This window comes from Nematolebias whitei, chromosome 6 (assembly GCF_014905685.2).
Source record: "Nematolebias whitei isolate Nwh7 chromosome 6, NemWhi1, whole genome shotgun sequence".
NCBI classification, from domain to species: Eukaryota; Metazoa; Chordata; class Actinopteri; order Cyprinodontiformes; family Rivulidae; genus Nematolebias; species Nematolebias whitei.
In genome coordinates, this window is record NC_056503.1 from 53,019,903 (window position 1) to 53,040,413 (window position 20,511).

Consider the following 20,511-nt stretch of genomic DNA (forward strand, 5'->3'; position numbering starts at 1 on the left):
GTGTGTGTGTGTGTGTGTGTGTGTGTGTGTGTGTGTGTGTGTGTGTGGTGGTGGTAGGGGGGGTGGGGTGATTTGGCATAAGGGCCAACATGCTCATTTAGTCGTTCTCTGTGTGTTTTTGCAGAGTGACAAGGTGAATTATGAGCACTTCAGAAACTGGCTGCTGCAGAACAAGGAAGCCTTCACGTTTTCCCGATGGCTTCTGTCTGCAGGAGTGTGTGTCACTCTGACAGATGACAGTGACACACCCACTTTCTACCAGACCCTGGCTGGTGTCACACACTGTAAGTAATTCAAAAAATAATGAAGCTGAAGCAACAGAACTGCACAAAATATTTACTGATTTTTTTTTTTTTTTCAAGACCGGATGCTAATCAAGTCAAATTTAGAGCAAATTATTTTTTTACAGACTTGGTATTTTTTCATTCATTCATTCAACCTTTATTTAAACAGATAAATCACATTGAGCCCCAAAGACTCATTTACAAGTGAGACCTGTTTGGACAAAAACAGTGGTTAACTGGACACATGTAGGAGTTGGAGGTGAAAAAAATTCCCATCAGACTTTTTTCTTGGCTGAGAAAAACCCCTAATATTGAAAAAACACCTCGCACAAACAAGCACATATTTACATAGACATTCTGCAGAGCAAAGCAGGAAGAAGGAAGAGACGAGAGCGGTCAACAGCGCTTATAGATGCTCTCGAGGTCACTGTAATCAGTCAATGTCCTCCGGTGAGATCCATAAACATTCTCGAGGTATGTCGAGGAATGGCCAAGAATAACATCTATGAGAATCCAGAGTCCTGAAATGATGACACAAAGTTTTTTCAGCAGGGTTTCATCTGGTTATCTGGTTTTACTTGACAGCCTTTTACTTTTTTTTTCATTCATTCAACCTTTATTTATACAATTTAGTCTCATTGAGTCTTGGGGACTCATTTACAAGAGAGACCTGTTTTCAACAAAGAACACAGATGAGGTACAGACAACAATGGTGTGGTATATAGTTTATTCATTTAAAAAAAGTACAAAACAATTCCATAACAATATAAAAAATACAAAAGATTTAAAATGAAAGGCAGCAGAAAGAAGAAAACATCTTATTATATCTGCCCCTTTTTTCAAACAATTATTTCAATCATAATAATCTTCAAGTAACAGTACAAAATGAATAACTCTTTCTAATTTTTCTAATTCTAATACAAAACACACACTAAGCTACTTCATATATATTTTTTTAACAATTCAGTTTTGATCTTTTTCTTAAATGTACACATTGACTTGTCATTTTTCACATCACTCTCTAGACCATTCCACAATCCAACTCCTTGGATTGAGGTAGACCTTCCCTTCAGACTAGTTCTGAATGTTGGTTTGACAAATATCTCTATCCCCTTGAGATTATAACAACTTTGTCTTTTAACAACATTTCTTTGGATATTTAAAGGTAATGTGTTATTTTGAGCCCTATACATAACTGATAAAATACTGTAATCTACCAAATCATGGAACTTCAATAAGTTCAGTTGATAAAATAATGTGCTTGATGGGTGACAGTAATGCTTTCTGGTGATAATTCTTACAGCTCTTTTCTGTCAAATAAAAATAGGTTTTGTAAATGTTTTACAGGCTTTCCCCCAAACATCAATGCAATAGATTAAATGTGGAACAATGATTGTGTTATACAACATGTACAGAGCTTTATCATTTAATAATTCCCTGACTTTGTATAGTACTGCAATAGATTTAGATATTTTTGTTCTTACAGAATTTATGTGATTTTTCCATGTTAGCTGTTCATCAATGATTACACCCAAAAACTTCATCTCATTAACTCTACAAATCTCAACACCCTCAATTTTAAATGGATCATCAACAGTTCTCTTTTTGTTACTACATATCATGTATTTAGTTTTATCTAAATTTAATGCTAATTTATTAAGTTTAAACCAAGTTTGTATTTTATCAAATTCTGTCTTCATCAATTCCAACATCCGTTTTACATCTTTACCCAAACAGAAAATGTGGTGTCATCTGCAAAAAGGACACATTTGAGGAGTCCTGATACATTCACTAAGTCATTCACATATAAAATAAATAACTTTGGTCCAAGTACAATAAACAATCATAAAAAAGCATATCAAATAAAAAGTAAGTAGAAGAAATTATATAACAACAAAACAAGCAGCTACATTATACAGTGATATATACTGATGGAGGTTGCAGAGAGTGTGACCTCTACAGAAATTACAAGGTCAAACTATGAAAAGCTGGCTAAAATTGCAATTTTGCTGAAAGAATCATTCTATACAGTGGTTGAGAAAGCTGATTACCTTGCAATAAGGTTAGACAGTGAAAAAGAGGTGGTTCAGAAAATTGAAGAGCACTTCCTTCAATTTAAAAGTGAACACGAAGTCCTCACAAAAAAAACATTCTGAACAGATGTTTCAATCACAGCAAGATGCACGTGCAGAAATTGATTAGCTGAATAGCAAAATACAGTTACTTAATGCATCACTATCTGAAGCCAGGGATGATAAAGAGCTGTTGTCCAGAGGATACTTTGCATTAAGACGGGATCACGTCGTGACAGTGTCACAAGTTTCCCGCTGCGAAACTGAGATAGATGTGCTTAAAAAAGATCTACACAAACGCGAAGTGGATAAAGAAGCATTACTGGAGCTATGTATGCGTTTACAAAGTGAATGTCAAACATCACAGGAACGCTTAAAAGCATGTGAGCAGAAACTAAGAGCGGCAACAAATAAAAGTAATGACGAGGCGCAAGGTTGTCTGGAACTCAGAGAAGACCGTGGACAGAGTCCAGGTCACCCACAACCACCTCAGAAAGACGTTGTTGCACCTCCTGCTCGTAATCCACCCTCACCTAAAGTGGTAGGAACAGACCTGAACAGGTCTCCTCCACCAAACATGCAACAGAGTGCATGGAAACTTCCTCTTTCAATGGATGTTCTGCTAAAACTCTCAAAATATGTACAACGCTTTGTACCTGGACCGATGGGTTCAACTGGAACAAAAGCGTACCTGAAAGATCTCGAATTCAGATTGAAAGGTTATCCTAATGCTACGGTTGAGGATAAGATCAGTATGATAAGGCTCACTTCAGACAGAGAGGTGTTCGCCTTCATCGAGCGTCTACCTGATGCAACGAGAAAGGATTACAACCTTCTGTGTGAGGCTTTGATCAGAGAGTACGACCCCTGCACGGGACCTGCTGGTTTCCCAGCCGCTGACAAGGTCAAGCAGGGCAAGAATGAACATCCAAAAATTTATTACAAAAGAATCTTCCAAGCTTATTTTGGTTACAGAAATGAAACCGGAATGGAGGAAGAAGAAAGTTTTAAATATGTTTTCAGCAAAAATTTCCACACTGACATACGCATGTCAGTACAAGTTATGGCAAATTTCAGAGAAAAATCCATCAATGAGATTAAACAGTGTGCTGTGAATGTGTTCGAGGCATGTTCTCATGCTAAGACGCCCATAGAGGTGTTTCCTGGTATAAAGGTTAAACCCCACTCCCTAGAAATGGAAGGAAGGCGTGCGTCGCCACCTCCTCCTAAAACAGGCGAGAAAAGGCAGTATTTTCAAACTAACAAACCACGTAATGAAGGTGCACGCTGGGACAAAAAGGCTCCTCTTTCAGAGGATGAACGTGATTATCGTAAATGGGATATGCGTAGGACGCAAAGATATGGGATCCGAGAGGACCCATATAATCAGGGAAAGTACATAAAGGAACCCCCAAAAGACGTACCTAACCCTCCCCCACCTCGGACGAAACGGACCGAGGCGATAAAATCACAAAGGTCCCGGGAACAAGGCCCTACACCTATGAGCTCGGAAGAGACAGAGGAAATACAAAGGTTTTTAGAAACTTTGATACACGCTGAAATGGGAATCCAACCAGGAGCACAATGTAGTGATCTGATCGCTACTAAATCTGAAGGCGCGAATGACAACATTACAGATGTCGGTGAAACACACTAAGACATTGCTGTCGTTGCCTCCAACAACCCCTCATCGGACGAAGGGGGGGTAAACTCACACACAAACGATGAAAAGTCATCGCAAACTGAAAACTCAGAACCTGATTTTCATGATTTTGAACTAGGCATTCCAGTTCTGGGAGGACTCCCAGATAACCTGGTACCGAGTCAAGAAGCTGGGCCAGTATGTTTCACGAAACCATCACAGGCCATCGCTCTTTTCTCAACCGATGATGTCGACCAAGGACCTCAAAGCTATGGTGTCTTACCCATAGACAGGTCCGACGACTCAGAAAAGGATTCGTTGGAGCTCCCCAAGGAGCAAGAACCCTCATCAGTCTCATCACAGATTGAACAGGTGGTCGCCCAAGCCGACACTCTGACATCTGATGAAGAAAGAGACAAAATTCGCCAAGTTCTTTTAAAATATGAAAAGTAATTTTCAACTGACGCAGACATCATCCAACTTCAGAAGTTGAATGATCCTGCAATTAACTCGATGATACTGTATCTGACTGACCCAGACAAATACACTCCATCGAAAGTCGAACTGGATTCCGATCCAGACCTTAAAGTCCTCTTTCAGCTGCGCAAACAGTTAAAACTACTCAAGGACAACCTAACTTTAGCTCATGGAGCGACGTCCTCACCCGTGTTCGCGGTCTCCCATGACCGAAGGGGGGTGACGCCAGTTAGGATAATGCTACCAGACGCGATAACGTGAGCAAATCTGACATCCAGAGTGAGTGGCGCACCGAAACGTCGTTTTCTAGTTGCTTAATCACTGCTTTTGTCAATGTTGAAACGTTGTTTTACTGGTTGCTTAGTCACTGTTTTTGTCGATGTTGAGACATCGTTTAATTGGTTTTTGGTATTGTTTTTGAACACCCCAAGAAAGAATGAATTTTGTGTGTAGTTAAGTTAGAGACTAAGAGGCCTTTAACCATGCCAACATGCAGTTCATTCATTAAATTGCAATCTTTGCGGAGTCAATGCATATTATTGCTACCTTAAGTACCATAATCTACATTGATCTCACAACGCTTAAGCCGAACCTACTCTAACAATTCTATTCGGGGGGATAGCTAATTCTTTTTGATGAGTCTCGCCAGAGACTTCCAAAACATTTATGGGGAAATCAAACACCCAATCTCAAGTCGTTCGTCTAATAGACAACAGACAATTGAACCAAACTATATTTTGCCATGTAAAGCTAACTTAAACCAAGTTAGAAATGGGAAATAGTTTGGAACCCTTTTCTATAGGTATAAACCCCTATAGGTACCCTTTTCAGCATGTTCCACCCCTTAACTGGTAGTTATAGCTGTTCCCAACCATAATAGCTTACACACCAGGTGCATATAGTTTAAGGCCTTATGTAAAATCCCCTTCATAAGCCCACCTTAAACCACATAATTGCATGTCACATTTGAACCAGAACGGCACAGACTGGACATCCACCCAGCGACGACCTTCGCTGGAGGAGACCTGCAATCCTGACGTTGGTCTCCAATCTTCATCCAGTGGCTGCATCTTCGGTTCAATCCAAGGGAACCCCTCTGTATGCTGATCAATCAACACTTCCAATCGTTGTGGATTTACCGTTGTGGATTATATGACTTTCTCAATGGATTACAGACTCTGTTTCCAAGGGGTTAAAGCATTGCTACAATGGAATTACCAACAACATTATGGAATTATCATCAACACAATGGAATTACCAAGAACATTGTGGAATTACCTTGACTTTTGTTTTCCTTGCTGGATTACTCTTGACTCTTGTTTCCTTGCTGGATTACATCAAGCTCAAGGACATTCGAAGGCGTAAGTTCATGTTTGGAATTCATCCCCATGGACAGGCGATGATTTCCAAAGGGGGGACTGTAGTGAACTAGGCCTGAAGGTCAAAACCTTGACCTAAGGACCGATGAGACATAACTTGTCATTTCATTGATTTGCATCCAGAAATACAGGTTGACCCATCCTGAGACTTTCTTTCTTGAATTAATCAAGTAAAAAAGGACAATTCTCTATGATCATTACTATTTTACAAATGTTTTGATAATCAAATTGTGTTTTAGTTCAAACCATTTTTAAATGTTGAAGTGAACTGATCATTTAAATAAACTGTGAAACAGTAATAATGATTCTTAATCCTCATTCAAAGAAGAAATCAGGTTAATATGCATTTCTTGATTTTCTGTCTTCATTGAGCGAAGTTGTAAGTGTGTCGAAGTTCAAGTTTCGGTCAACTGAAAGTTTACTGAAAAGAAATGTCAAGTTCAACTTTTACAGCAAGATACTGGAAGAGGTGGCTCCACGAAGTCTGGTTTCTTCATAATATCTTTCTGTCTGTTCTTAAACAATCTTAATCTTTTTCCTTGACTTTTCATAACACCTTACATCACAAAACACACCTCTGTTTTGGTCCATCGACCAATCAGAAGCTCTCAAATGAACCGGAAGTGAGCTTTCTTTAAATGTTGACACTTCCTAGTTCAATCTAGAGTTCAGCTCAGTCTTGAAGCTGCTGTAAGCTCAGTCTTGAAGATGGAGTAGCAGTTCTGAAACTCAACAGGAGAAGTTTGAGTCGACAGTAGAGTTGGAGGCGAGTTGGGAAACAGGAAAATCCTGACATGACCACAAAGCTCTTCCGAGTCTTATGGGATTATAACATTTTCCACCTCTGGGTGGAACTCTGACGGACTCCACTCATGTGAGTCCACTCGTGAGGTGAACTGTTGTTGATGAAGTACCACCACCACTCCGGACGGTTCTCTGCCATCCTACGGAGACGCTGGATCGGTAGCGTTAACTGAACTCCGTATCCGCTGATTCATCTTCAGAGAGGTAACGAGTCGAGTTTACTACCGAGCGTACCGAGGAAAGCTGGGTTCGAATGGAGGGTGTCGTTCTGTTCAACACTTTCCCTCACACACCATCTCCCTCCCTCTAAAACTTCATCTTTCCATCTTTAAACTCTCCTATCTGCTAGCAAATTAATCCAGATGTTTTTCAGAAATGTCTGTGGTGAAGCAACGGAAAATCATGGCCGTATGGTTTTCCTGGTTGGAAAGCTGATTAATTATGTCGTTATTTTCAATTCTTGCCAATTAATGTAAATGTGTGATGTGTTAAACTTGATTCTGTTAATAAATGACCGCATTCATTTTGATGGGTCAAAGATAATTAACGTCTCACGTCCACATTTTATTACATTCAATGCACGTACATTATACAGTCCAGAAAAATTAAAGAATCCGTTTTAACAGTATGAATATATCTCATCCGTATGTCATACTACAGTACTAAAAACAGGAACATGTCTGCGTTGGTTCTTGCAGGAACTTAGCAGATGTTTGAAGCCACTAAGAGAGGTCAAGGTCGAGAGCTTCAGATCTTTTTACAAGATATTCCAGGAAACAGGAGCGGAGTAGGAGAAAGTCCTTTTGTCTAGTTCAGTCCTCACTGAGGGAACACTGCAGGTAATGATGTCCTGAGAGCGCACGCTGTAGCTGCACTCACACAGAGACATGTAGGAGGAGATGTATGAAGGCAACAGACCAAGAAGTGATTTAAAGATGAAAATGTACCAGTGAGAGAGTCTGCGTGAAGTTAATGATGACCAGTTAATCAGTGAATACTGAGTGAAGTAGTGGGTACGGTAGTTACAGCCAGTTATGAATCTTAGTGCACCATGATAGACAGCATCCAACATCTGCAGCATCCAACATCTGCAGCATCCAACATCTGCAGGGTTCTTGTAGCAGCGTTCATGTAAATAATGTTACTGTAATCAATGGAGGGAAGGAAAATCACAGATACAAGGTGTTTTCAACATGAGGCTTAAAAGAGAGATGTGAATTGACCAAGATACCAAAGTATTTGTAAGAAATATTTAGTGTCGATGGGAAGTTTTACTTTTGTAAATTCAAAGTGAACTGACAAACCAGTTGCTTTCAAAACAAAAGTACTTGTTAGCAGGACAGAAAATGTGTATAAAATGACTTCAGAGTACTTTTCTGAGTTTTCTACAACATTATATTCATGCCACTTGAGGGGAAAAAATTTTCTGCTGCTGTTCATTGGTTCATTGATGACATCATTGATATGAGGTGAAAAAACAGGAACATGTTGAACGAAAACGCTAATTTCAGGACATTGTACAATTCACATGAAGTTCTCCTTTTAATGTCTAGTTCTGAGATTCCGTCCATATTTTCCTCATTGTAGGTATCAAAGGACCCAAGTTAGTGGCACAAAGCTTTTTGATGTGCCATGTTGTTTACAATATTTCTTCTGGACCTTGTAGATGTCGTATTTCTTTTATTTGGTGCTTTGTTTTGTACTTTTGTTGCATGCTTTGGTATTTCTTTTTTTTTGTTATAGTTGAGTTGAGATGGTTCTTCTTGTCCTGAGCATTTAATTGCATTGTTGACCTTGTGTTGACCTGCATATGACAAATAAACTATAAACTCAACTAAGCTAAACTATAGATGTAATACTTCAAAGTAGGCTTTATTAAGTCAATTCCTTTAGCACCAGCACTGTAAAATTTGTCTGGAGCTTTACCCAACCTAAAAATTTATCAAAATCTTCTAACTGTTCAAGCTATAGTTGGAGTTTTACAGAACAACAGTCACAACAACAACTAGAAATGTGAGCAAATTTTAAATACCATTAACCTGAAATTAGAGTCAGGTGTTTTCAATCAATGGGATGATGATCAGGTGTGAGTGGGCACCCTGTCGGGGATCTATCAAGGTCTGTTCTTCACAACATGTTTATGGAAGTGTATCATGGCAGGAACAAAGGAGATTTCTGAGGAGCTCAGAAAAAGAGTTGTTGATGCTCATCAGACTGGAAAAGGTTACAAAACCATGTCTACAGAGTTTGGACTCCACCAATCCACAGTCACACAGATCGTGTACAAATGGAGGAAATTCAAGACCATTGTTACCCTCCCCAGGAGTTGTGGATCAACACAGATCACTCTAGGAGCAAGGCATGGAATAGTGGGCAAGGTCACAAAGGACCCCAGGGTAACTTCTGAACAGCTAAAGGCCTCTCACATTGGTTGGATGTTCATGGGTCCACCATCAGGAGAACACTGAACAACAATGGTGTGCATGGCAGGGTTAAAGGAGAAAGACACTGCTCTCCAAAAACAACATTGTTAACCATTTTTCATTATGTTTCAGATTTTCATTGTTACAGATACATAATTATTGAAAGATTCATCAAAACATGTAGAAACATTTTTTTTTTAAGTCACAGGGCTTAATTTTACAAATTAAGGGCAGAGTGCTGGAAAGAACGTCATTTAGGGAACCTGTATGTGGCCTTTAATCTGCCTGCTCTCAGTTTATCCTCTTAACTCTGTGTGCGTTTTTGTTGGTTGTGCACGCATGCGTGTGTGTGTGTGTGTTGGAGAGAGACTGACTGACAGTCATAGTTCCCTGACTCTTTCCTGAACAAGAATTTACAGCTTGACTCATGACAGCTTAACACAGTGAATCTTCTGCTAGCTTGCTTTACAGCTGTCTTGTTCAGAGTAAAGATCCTAAGGAAAACAACCCTTAAAGGATGATGTAATATCTGTTTTTTTAGAGAGTAGTTTGCTTTGCTACATGCAAATTGTGGCAACACCTCTTTAAGGATGGTCGTTGGATAATGGTATGGTATTTTTGCTGCCATTCTGAGAGAGTTGGACCTCTAGGTGGGTGTCAAACCTTCATAGTGTCTACTGTTTACTCATATTTTTGTGTTGCCATTGCATTGGTGAAACCTCATAAATCTGAATCAATTGTTTTGAAGATTTGAACAATTTCCTCTTCTTTTTGTATTGAGAATTGCACAGCTATGCTAAATGTGCCTGCCATTAAGTTCTTTATTGGCAACTTTATTTATTTATTTGTTGTTATTAGTACATGTATCATGCACTCAGTTTTGTACATAACTGATGTTATGTACCATAACGTATGAGGGCGGCTGTGGCTGAGTGGTTCGAGCAGTCGTCCTCCATTGCGAGAGTTGGAGGTTTGATTCCACCAGAAGTCACATGCTGAAGTGTCTCTGGGCAAGACACTGAACCCTCATAGCCTCTAATGTGTGTCCCATCTGTGTATGAATGTGATCTAAAGCTCTGATTAGTCTGTACAGAAATAGTAGAGTGCTGTATGAATGGGTAAATGAGGCTCAGATTGTTGTAAAGTGCTTTGATTATCTTGATAAGATAGAAAGGTGCTGTATAAGTACAGTCCATTTACAGTCCATGTTGCGTACAGACTTGTAGCTAATTAGTCGGACTGATTTTGTGCTTGTCTTTAGAGTGTAAAGGGTGACTAGAGGTCAAGTGCTTAGGTTCATTACTTCTAATGCTTTAAATATATATCCTAAACTGTAAAGCCTGCCATCCTTAAAAGAACCTAAGAGCCCATGAAACTTGAGTTATTCAGCCTTGATTGCCACACTGGTAACACACCTGAGATGCTTGGAGGCTGTGCGGGAGGAGATCTATCGTAGGAAAAATTAGTTTTATTGATATGCAGTTTGTCTGTCAAAACGATGGTCACAAGGTGCTTTATATATGTTGACATAAAATATAAAAAACAACCATGTCATTAAAATGCTATTGTCTTTCCTTCCCAAATATTAATATGTTGTAAGCTTGTTAAACCTGCCAAAGTTTTGATTACCTCAACAGGGCTCATGCTTTTCCGTTTGTTTTATGATTATTGCCAAGGAAATGCCCAACCTGTTGATTTAAAGGAGTTTTACAAAATTTGTGCCCTGTCCTTAAGATTCTTTAAGCTTCAATAATTTATATGTTTTGTATCCTATCTTACATATGTTCTCCCTATTATTTCTTGTAATTCATAACTTTTGTTTTCTGTGGCCCTTTATTGTTTAAGTTAAAATATCAGAGCTTCAGGCACTTCTCAGTCAGTGCTGGGCTAATTGACCTGATGTTTACCTGTTGGCTAAAGTGAATGTGCTATATATTATCCTCATTGTGTACAATACATGTATATGTATATATTGTATACAATGACAAAATTAGTGCTCTGTGACATATGCGGGCTGCTATGTATCTAACTGCTTTCTGGGTGCTTAATTCAATTCAGTTGGCTATATACCATAATTTCCAGACTACAAAACGCACCTGTGTATAAGCCACACACATTAAATATAAGATAAATCCTAATTATGTACATAAGATGCCCTGGCTGTTAAGCCACAGGTATCCACTGTACAGTGAATGTAAGTGCCCAGCTTCATCTGTGCTGTACTTGTTGTAGTACAAGAATCAGCCACTTGATGGCGTTCACAGACCATCGCTTGCTTTTAACATACCATACCATTTTATTTATAGAGCACTTAAAACAGCGACAAGGCCAACCAAGTGCTTTACAGACAGAAAAACAGGCAACACACAAAGCAATATACAAAATGAAGTTAAATAAGAATATAGACATAAAAACGTTGCAGATAATGAATATGACAACTAACCAGTGTGGAGCGTAGAGGTTCAAAACACAGATCATCTGGTGTTGAAAGCTACTGAATAGTAGTGGGTTTTTAAACGGGCTTTGAAAACCGAGAGGGAGGGGGCCTGTCTGACAAACAGAGGTAACTTGTTCCAGAGTCTTGGTCCTGCTACAGAGAAGGCCCTGTCACCTCTGCGCTTAAGACGAGTTCCTGGAACTGTGAGGAGCAACTGGTCCGCTGACCTCAGGGAATGTGGTGGGACATACAGTTGTAGCAGATCAGAGAGATAAGGGGGGCGAAACTGTTCAGTGATTTTTAGACATACATGAGTATTTTGAACTGGATTCGAAAGTGAACTGGTAATCAGTGCAGTGAGGCCAAAACTGGTATAATGTGCTCTCTTTTGTCTGTACTGCTTAAAAATCGGGCTGCTGCATTCTGGACCAGTTGTAGTCGTGCAATGGAGGTCTGACTGATACCAAACAGGAGCGAATTGCAGTAATCAAGCCTAGATGTAATAAATGCATGTATTACTGTCTCCAGGTTATTTTTGGACAATATGGGCTTCAGTTTAGACAGCCGCCTCAGTTGGAAGAAACACGATTTAACAATCATGTTTACATGATTGTTAAGTTTCTTGGAAGGGTCCATTATCACTCCCAGATTAGTGACTCTTTGTTTTCAAACAGGGTTAGAGCGGAGAAGTCGATGCAGTGGTTCTATTTCGTATAGGCTTCGCCCTTTAAGGCTGTCGCTTAGTGGGTTTATTCCATCATGCGGAGCATTACACTGAAAAAATTTAGTCCACGCCCAACTGCTGTGTGGGCCCCACCTGGTCCGTATAAATTACGTTAAGAGCGGGTAATCGTCTCCCATTTCTCTTCATCGAGCTAATAGCACTGTCAGAAGAACGAAGAAGGAAAGTTGTGTAGATGACCAACCTTTGTTAAGAATGCTTGGCCCATCACGTCGACCTCCGGTCGTCCCGGTGAGCTCTCCTCCCCGAGGAGAAGCTGACGAGCAGTCTTGTTTCAAGGTAAGCGCCGAGGAGTATTTCTCAGTGACAGGTCGCTACACGCTGGACAACGCCATCTTGTAATTTTCCTCTTATCGCCGACCCTCGGAGCGAATCGGATGGTTCCTCCGGGACATGCGACGTCAGCAGCAGCCCTGCTGCTCATTTCCTCCTGGAGAGCGTAGTGTCGGTGGAGGGGGGCTGAGCGAATGCCCACCTCGTTTCGCATCGGCGATCACACCGCTCCCGGCCGACGCCACCCTCTGGGGTTTGCCCGGCGTAACCCAGGAGGCGGCTGACATGAAGGACCCTTTTTTACGTCCCGCGCCTTATCCGCCAGTTCGGATGATCCGGCGGGAAGGTTTTTTCTGGGCTCCATCCTGGCTCACCGTCCTGATCCCATCTGGCCTTGGTTTCCCAACAGGATGTTCTACGGGGACGAGGCCACAGCCGGTTTCCTGGTAGATTGGGCGGCCGGTTTCCACAGTCCGCGCCCATCACCAGAGCAGAGGGGTTTCTCAAACTCTCTAACTAGACTACCAAATGTTGAGTAATGTTGTGTATGCTGTTCAGTGTCAGAAGGGCTGTGATCAGTCTTACATCGGGGAAACAAAAGAGCCACTGGCCAAAAGGATGGCCCAGCACAGAAGATCAACATCATCAGGCCAGGACTCTGCGGTCTACACTTATCTCCAGGCCAGTGGTCACTCTTTCAGCGATGAAGATGTTCACATCCTGGATAGAGAGGAACGATGGTTTGAGAGAGGAGTAAAGGAGGCCATCTTTGTGAAAAGAAATCGTCCATCGTTAAACAGGGGTGGAGGCCTATGTGTTCAATTGTCCCCCTCTTACAATGCTGTGATTGCTAGTATCACTCAGCCCTCTGTGAATAGTAAACAGCCATCAGTGTGCTAATGCTCCATTGTTAGGCTGATAGTCCTTCTTGAGCATGTGATCAGCTGGTTTTGGTTGTCAGCAGCAAACTGGTTGATCCACTCTGAGAAGGTGCTATTTAAGAGACTGAGCTGAATACAGCACCTCAGACTGAGGAAGTCTCTCGGATGAGAGACGAAACGTTTCTACATTTTTTTGTTGTTTTGCTTTGTTTTGTTTTTTTGAATGTCCAGAGGACCAGATTTAACTTTTTTAGATTTTTCTACCTGGATTATTGAGCATGCATCAGGATAGAGTGTCCAACGTTTTCCCAGAGATCCCCAGCAGACGGCGCCCTGGGCCAACAAATCCCAGAGCTCACGGGGAAAAGATTCAAAATGACGGTCTGCGGAGGGTGTGTGTAAAGATGACACAAATGTTGAAATAAAACATCATTCAATGATCAAAGTGTCTGTTTTTAGCCAGTCTGTAAGCTCGTATGAACTCACAGCGGCTGCGCACACATCCTCCACAAAAAACGAGCTGGTGTCCTTAAATAAAGGGTTTTCAAACCCACCGTTGCTCCAGACATGACGAGACGCTTACATAACACAACAGTGGTAAGCGAAATAACTCGTAGTCAACCCGAGCTGCGCGATCTTCACCCAAGCGGTGTCAAACACGCACTCGCGCTACGCAAACAGCCTTCACCCAAACGGCGTTGCATTGATGGTGCACACACAGCTCCCCGGCGTTCACCGGCTCACATCGGCATAAATGTGGGACCACAGGTCGGGAGGACCTCGCTCTCGGCGAGAGCGACACTCGCCGCACCTAAGCTAACACGTGCCGCCGCGGCTGGGGCAGTCTTCACACACCACTCCTCAGCACTCGGCTTCTCACATCAGCATTAGCGTGAGACAGCTGAGTGAACCCAGTAACGAATCTCGCCCCAGCGAGAGCGGCACGCATCCCACCAAAGAAAACGCGTGCTCCCGCGGGGCTCGCAGCCTTCACTCAAACGGCACGGCGTAGATGAAGTTGTGTTCACCGCTTCTCAGCGCCCGTCCGCTCATGTCAGCAGAATCAGAATGCCTTTATTGTCATTATACGCAGTACAATGAAATTAAGAGCCACTCCTTTTTTCAGTGCAACAACACGCCTTAAGAAAACACACACTAAACACACACTAAAATAAAAATAAATAAATGAAAATGTAACGCAATATAGATATAATAATGAAAGTAAAAAATACAAGTATTTCAAAATTATATTGCACGTTATGGATATTAGTGAGGTAGTTAAGGTGACTGAGGGTATGAAATGCGGGAAATTGCGGGATCGCAAAGCGAGCCCAGCGCAGGACCCCGCTCGCGGCAGGAGCAACACGCGTTTTTCACCGCAGTGGCTTCAAACGCGCGGCCCAGCAGCGTCATCAGCTGTCACATGCTTCTCCTCAACACAAGGTGGACCCGCGGTCCGAACGCAGCACACAGGTGCGTTCAGAGCCCTTTCTAGAAGCCTCGCCTTGGGTCACACGGAACACATTCCCGCAACACATGATGAAGGTCAAGGCGGTGGACTGGATGACATCCGTACAAAACATGACGCATCGTTTAAACGCGCGTCCACTCCACGAACGTTACACGGAATGGCTAAAAACATGCTTGCTAGACAGATGGATGGCCAGGTTGTTAAGCTAGGGTTACACGTTGCAATTTGCAACCCGACCCCCTCCGTTTGGAGGAATTTTAGAGACGGTCATGTCATCACCAGACCAAATCTCATTCCTTAATGCAGAAGTTCAAGAACTTCTGGTCAAAGAGGTAATCTCCAAAGTTCCCAACGGAGAGGAAAACGCAGGGTTTTTACTCGCGTTACTTCCTGTTTCCCAAATGGACTGGAGGGACGAGACCCATTTTGGATCTGTCAGTTTTCAACAAGGCGTTCATGGACAGACCATTTCACATGTTGACAACCAGACAGCTGTTGGACAACATCCAGAGAAATGACTGGTTTGTTTCCATCGACCTGAAGACGCCTACTTTGCACATACTGATCATCCCAAAACACAGGAAATACCTGCGTTTCTCCTTTCAAGGGATGAAATATCGGTACAACAGGCTGCCGTTCGGTTATTCCCTCGCGCCTCGTACGTTCTCAAAGTGTGTGGAGACGGCCCTGCATCCGTTACACAGAGCAGGGATGAGAGTTTTGTTTTACCTGGATGACCTGCGGCTGTTATGCTCCAAACAGGAAACAGCGATGCGGGCTCAGGTGCTGACATCACACCTGTTAAATCTGGGCTTCGCCATAAATTGGAAGAAAAGCTCGATTCTCCTGGCCCAGACGATTGTTTATCTGGGAGTGGAGCTAAACTCAACCACCATGAGGGCTCGTTTATCACAAACGAGAATTGACACTCTAAAAGACCAGCTCCGCCACGTAAGACCTGGCAGAGTGATAACAGCTGTTTCCGCCATGAAGCTGTTAGGAACGATGTCATCAGCTCACACAGTGGTTCCGCTGGGTTTACTCCACATGAGACGCCTCCAGAGGTGGTTTGCGCGTCTGTGTATGGATCCAGTAAAACGAGAGACGGATGATCATTGTTCCTCCCTCCGTGAGAGTAGACCTCCGACACTGGGAAAATACCATGGTCCTGTCGGAGGGAGTCCCTGTCAGCAGACCCACGGTCACACGTGTCAGTCTTCACAGACGCGTCGCTGTCAGGTTGGGGGAAGACATGCCTATCTCAAGCTGTAGGGGCGCTGTGGTCCCATCACACATCAGCACACATAAATGTTTTTGGAGTGTCGCACGGTTCTGAACGTGATTCAACACTTTGCTCCTTTGCTGCAGAATCAACACGTTTTGATTCACACAGACAATAAGGTTACTGCTGCGTACATAAACCGGCAGGGGGGTGTGCGTTCAGCCCATATGTTACACATTGCGCAAAAACTACTGTGTTGGGCACACCAAAATCTGATCTCCATTAGAGTAGTGTACAGTCCCGGTGTTCTGAACAAATGGGCAGATGTGATGTCCAGGGGCGGCCCACGCCATGGGGACTGGACTCTTCATCCAGACCTGATGGCCCAGACGTGGCAGAAATTTGGCAAAGCAGCCGTGGACCTATTTGCGACACGAGAAAAAGCTCAGTGTCAACTATGGTTTTCTCTGAGCCCGTGAGACGAACCACCGCTGGTGGTGGACGTGTTGCCCACAGCCCATGGCCCAAAACGCTTCTTTACACGTTTCTTCCACCTCCTTTGATTTTACGGTTTCTGAACAGAGTTCAGGAGGAGGGATTGACAGCTCTCCTGGTGGCTCCCGAGCGCGTGAATGCACCATGGTTCCCAGTCCTGCGACGCCTGCTATCGGGGCACCTGTGGAAACTGCCGTGGAGGGAGGACGCTCTCCTCCAGGCGGGAGGAGCGATCAGGAGTTACCCAGAAATAGGCCAGCACCTGTGGGTCTGGCCGCTGAGCAGACCCGCTTAGAAGGGATGGGTCTCCCACAGGATGTAGTGCACACAATTTAGGATTCACGTGCTGCATCTACCACAGCGCTGTACACATCAAGTGAACAGTTTTTCAGCTCTGGTGTACAGAGAAAGGTGTAGAGGCTACCTCATGTCCACTAGGCGACGTGCTGTCCTTTCTGCAACAGCTGATGGACAGAAATTTGGCGTCCAGCACGTTAAACGTACGTTGCAGCCATCTCTTTCTGCCACGAAGGGTTCGGATACAGAACAGCTTTTAATCATCCGCTGATTAAGCGTTTTCTAAAATGTGTACAAAGACGCAGGCCTGTTTCACACCCACTTGCTCCACAGTGGGATTTAACGCTGGTCCTGCGAGCCCTGATCAAAGCTCCATTTGAGCCTCTGGATCAGGTCCCAATTAAATTCTTGTCTCTTAAAACTGCCCTGCTGCTGGCTTTAACATCCACTAAGAGGGTGAGTGATTTATCTGCCCTCTCTGTCACTCCGTCATGTCTCAGAATTCAGGCTGACGGCAGCTCAGCTGATCTAAGACCAAATCCAGCTTTTATGCCTAAAACATCACAAGCTCTTTTAAATCAAGAGCAATATCGTTGGAGGGGTTTTCCCTTCCCCCCACAAATCAGAAGAAGAAGCGTTTTTCCATCTTCTCTGTCCGGTGTGGGCATTGACATGCTACATAGCGCGCACAGCTGCAATGCGTCAAATTCAACATTTGTTTGTGCATTATAGAGATGCATTTGCAGGTCGCCCGTTATCCACCCAGCGCTTGTCACACTGGCTGTGTGAGGCCTTTTCTGAAGCCTACAGAGCTTCAGATTTAGAGCCTCCTGTCAACCTCAGGGCACACTCGACCAGGGGTATTGCATCTTCGACTGCTTTGCATAATGGTATGACAATGCAGGATATTTACACGATGACCGCGTGGTCAACACCCTGCTCATTCATTCACTTTTATCTACGTGATGTGACGGCCCATTCCATGACACATTCTGTCCTTAGTGTTTACAGAATGAATATTGTTGTTTCATGGAACTCCGTTTAACTCACATCTGTCTGCATGCATTACAGTGTGAGATGTGGTTATCAGTCACAAGTTGTGATTGTTATTTTGGTTCTATTGTCATTAATCAGTTCATGGCTATTGTTACCAATCAGTTAATTTGATTAATGATCAGCTCTCCTGTTATTATTAATCTGTTCATACTGTTCAGCCGTAAACCGGTTGGTTCATGGCTCCTTTCAGCATTTTCCCCTCCCCGTTGAAACTTTTCCGGCGCGTTCATGCATTCAGAACGCATAACTACACAGCATGCATCTGTGCATGGTACACATAATTACGCAATGCGTAATTACGTACATGGAGAGCTGAGTGACGAGATGTTTTTGGGCAAGCTTCCGCTTCATACGGTGTTCGAATGGACCCAGTGAGGCAAGGACCACATCTGCTTCCCCCTTAACCCATCAACGACAGCCTAAAAGGGCGAAGCCTATACGAAATAGAACGTTGGTTACGTACTTTAACTCCAGATTCTATGAGTATAGGCGTAGCCCTTTAAGCGTCGGGCCTCACTGGCTCCTAAGTGGCTGAAGTAAAAGCTATTTGGTAGCCGATTACCCGCTCTTAACGCAATTTATACAAACCGGGTGGGGCCCACACAGCAGGTGGGCGGGGACTAAATTTTTTTCAGTGTAATGCTCCGCATGACAGGATAAACCCACTAAGCAACAGCCTTAAAGGGCTACGCCTATACTCATAGAATCTGGGGTTACAGTACGTAACCAACGTTTGTGATTGTGTCGTTGGGTGGGAACAACATGACTTCAGACTTCTTTTCATTGAAACTTAAGAAGTTTAAATCCATCCAGTCCCTGATGTCAGCCAGGCAGTCGAGCAGAGGTTGAATAGAGCATGTACCATTGTGTCTTAGGGGGAAGTAAATTTGACAGTCATCGGCGTAGAAGTGAAAGGGCATGTTGTGTTTCCAGAAAATAGCAACAAGTGGCAGCAGGTATAAAGAGAATAGGAGGGGACCCCTGTAGAACTAAAATATTTGCTGGAAACACAAAAGGATCTGTCAGCGAGGTAAGATCTGAACCAATTGAGGGCTGACCCTGTAATCCCCACCCACTGCTCCAACCTATCAATTAGGATCTCATGGTTGATAGTGTAGGGGGGTTAACAGCCCCTCCTGTTGTCTCTGCTCCGTTTAATGTTCGGATGTGAGCTTAAAATTACGGTAGATCTCTGTATTTAAACACATACGTACACACGTACTGTACACATAAATGTCACACAGTAAGAATTTTAAAACTTTTATTAAAATATGTACAGACTTGACTGCTTAGAGCACTTCTGCTCAGCTGAGCTCACATCTTGACCAACTGGAGGAGGAGGACAGCTTTAATACGGCTTAAAAAAAAAAAAGCGCTGATGGTTGAGCAGAGTCACTCATCGCTCTGTTCCCTTTTTTCTATGCACTGAAACCATGAAAGTCCTCTTCTTCAGTGTCAGAATTGAAGAGGCTCAAAAAGATGTCATCACACACTGGCTCCTTGTTGCTCTCAACGTCATTCCCTCGTGCTGTCCGCGTCATCCCGCAGCAGTCCAGCCAAAGTCTGTGCTGTGCACGAGGCATAAAATACAGTAATTGATCTGAAGAATTTAGTGCCTTTTTTTTTTTTTTTTCGCTTACTGTAAACGGGAAGCCTCATTAATGCATGTGTATCTTGGAGGCTGGGTCATTGACGGTATCTCATTGGTCATTAAGGTTACACTTCTGGTCACATGATGACAGTGTAGGTGGAGTTATGGTAGTGAATTTTACCATACCATACCACTTTATTTATAAAGCACTTAAAACAGCTACAAAGCCAACCAAAGTGCTGTACAGACAGAACAACAGGTAACACAGAAAGCAAAATACAAAATGAGGTAAATCAGAATATAGACAAAAAAACGATGCAGAATAATGACGACAAACCAGTGTAGAGCATACAGGATCATAACATCCTGATGCATGCTCAAGGATCAAAACACAGATCATCTTGTGTTGAAAGCTATTGAATAGTAGTGTGTTTTTAAACGGGACTTGAAAACCAAGAGGGAGAGGGAATTTTGAAACCATGACCTAGAATCGTAGCACATCTGATTACCTGCAGGCATTCTCCCTTTGTTGCAAATGCCTGCCCCCAAGAGGGGTGGTGGTGTTGGGAGCCAAGAGCACCTAGCCTTATCAAAAGTAAATTATATACAGTGGCAGGAAGCTGCCGAGAAATGACAAGAAGTCTTTCAAAATAAAATGAATATAAATTTTGAGAAATACATAAATAAGACACCGCAGGGTACAAAGTATGAGACAAAAGTAGTGGCTTATACACCGCCAATTACAATAAATAAACAGAATTGAATTTAACTAAATTGAATTAAGCACCCATAAAGCAGTTAGAAAACAGGTGTCTTGCTTTAAGGACACCACAACATATATGCATGGGAGTTAAACCTGCTGCTTTCCATTCCCAAGTCCACTGCATTACCACTTCACCACAGCCACCCATAGCTTCAAGAAGAGGGAAACAACCCTCTAATAAACTTCATTCACTTGGATTCAG

The 20,511-nt window shown here is 42.8% G+C and overlaps 1 protein-coding gene across 1 annotated transcript in view; it reads left to right on the forward strand.

The window, feature by feature from the left end:
* Positions 1-20,511, forward strand: part of usp32 (ubiquitin specific peptidase 32) — a 296,302-nt gene that overhangs the window by 48,558 nt on the left and 227,233 nt on the right. The window contains exon 5 of the mRNA XM_037677753.1: positions 125-284. Coding sequence (XP_037533681.1) covers positions 125-284 — 160 coding nt within the window. The remainder of the gene's footprint in view (positions 1-124; positions 285-20,511) is intronic.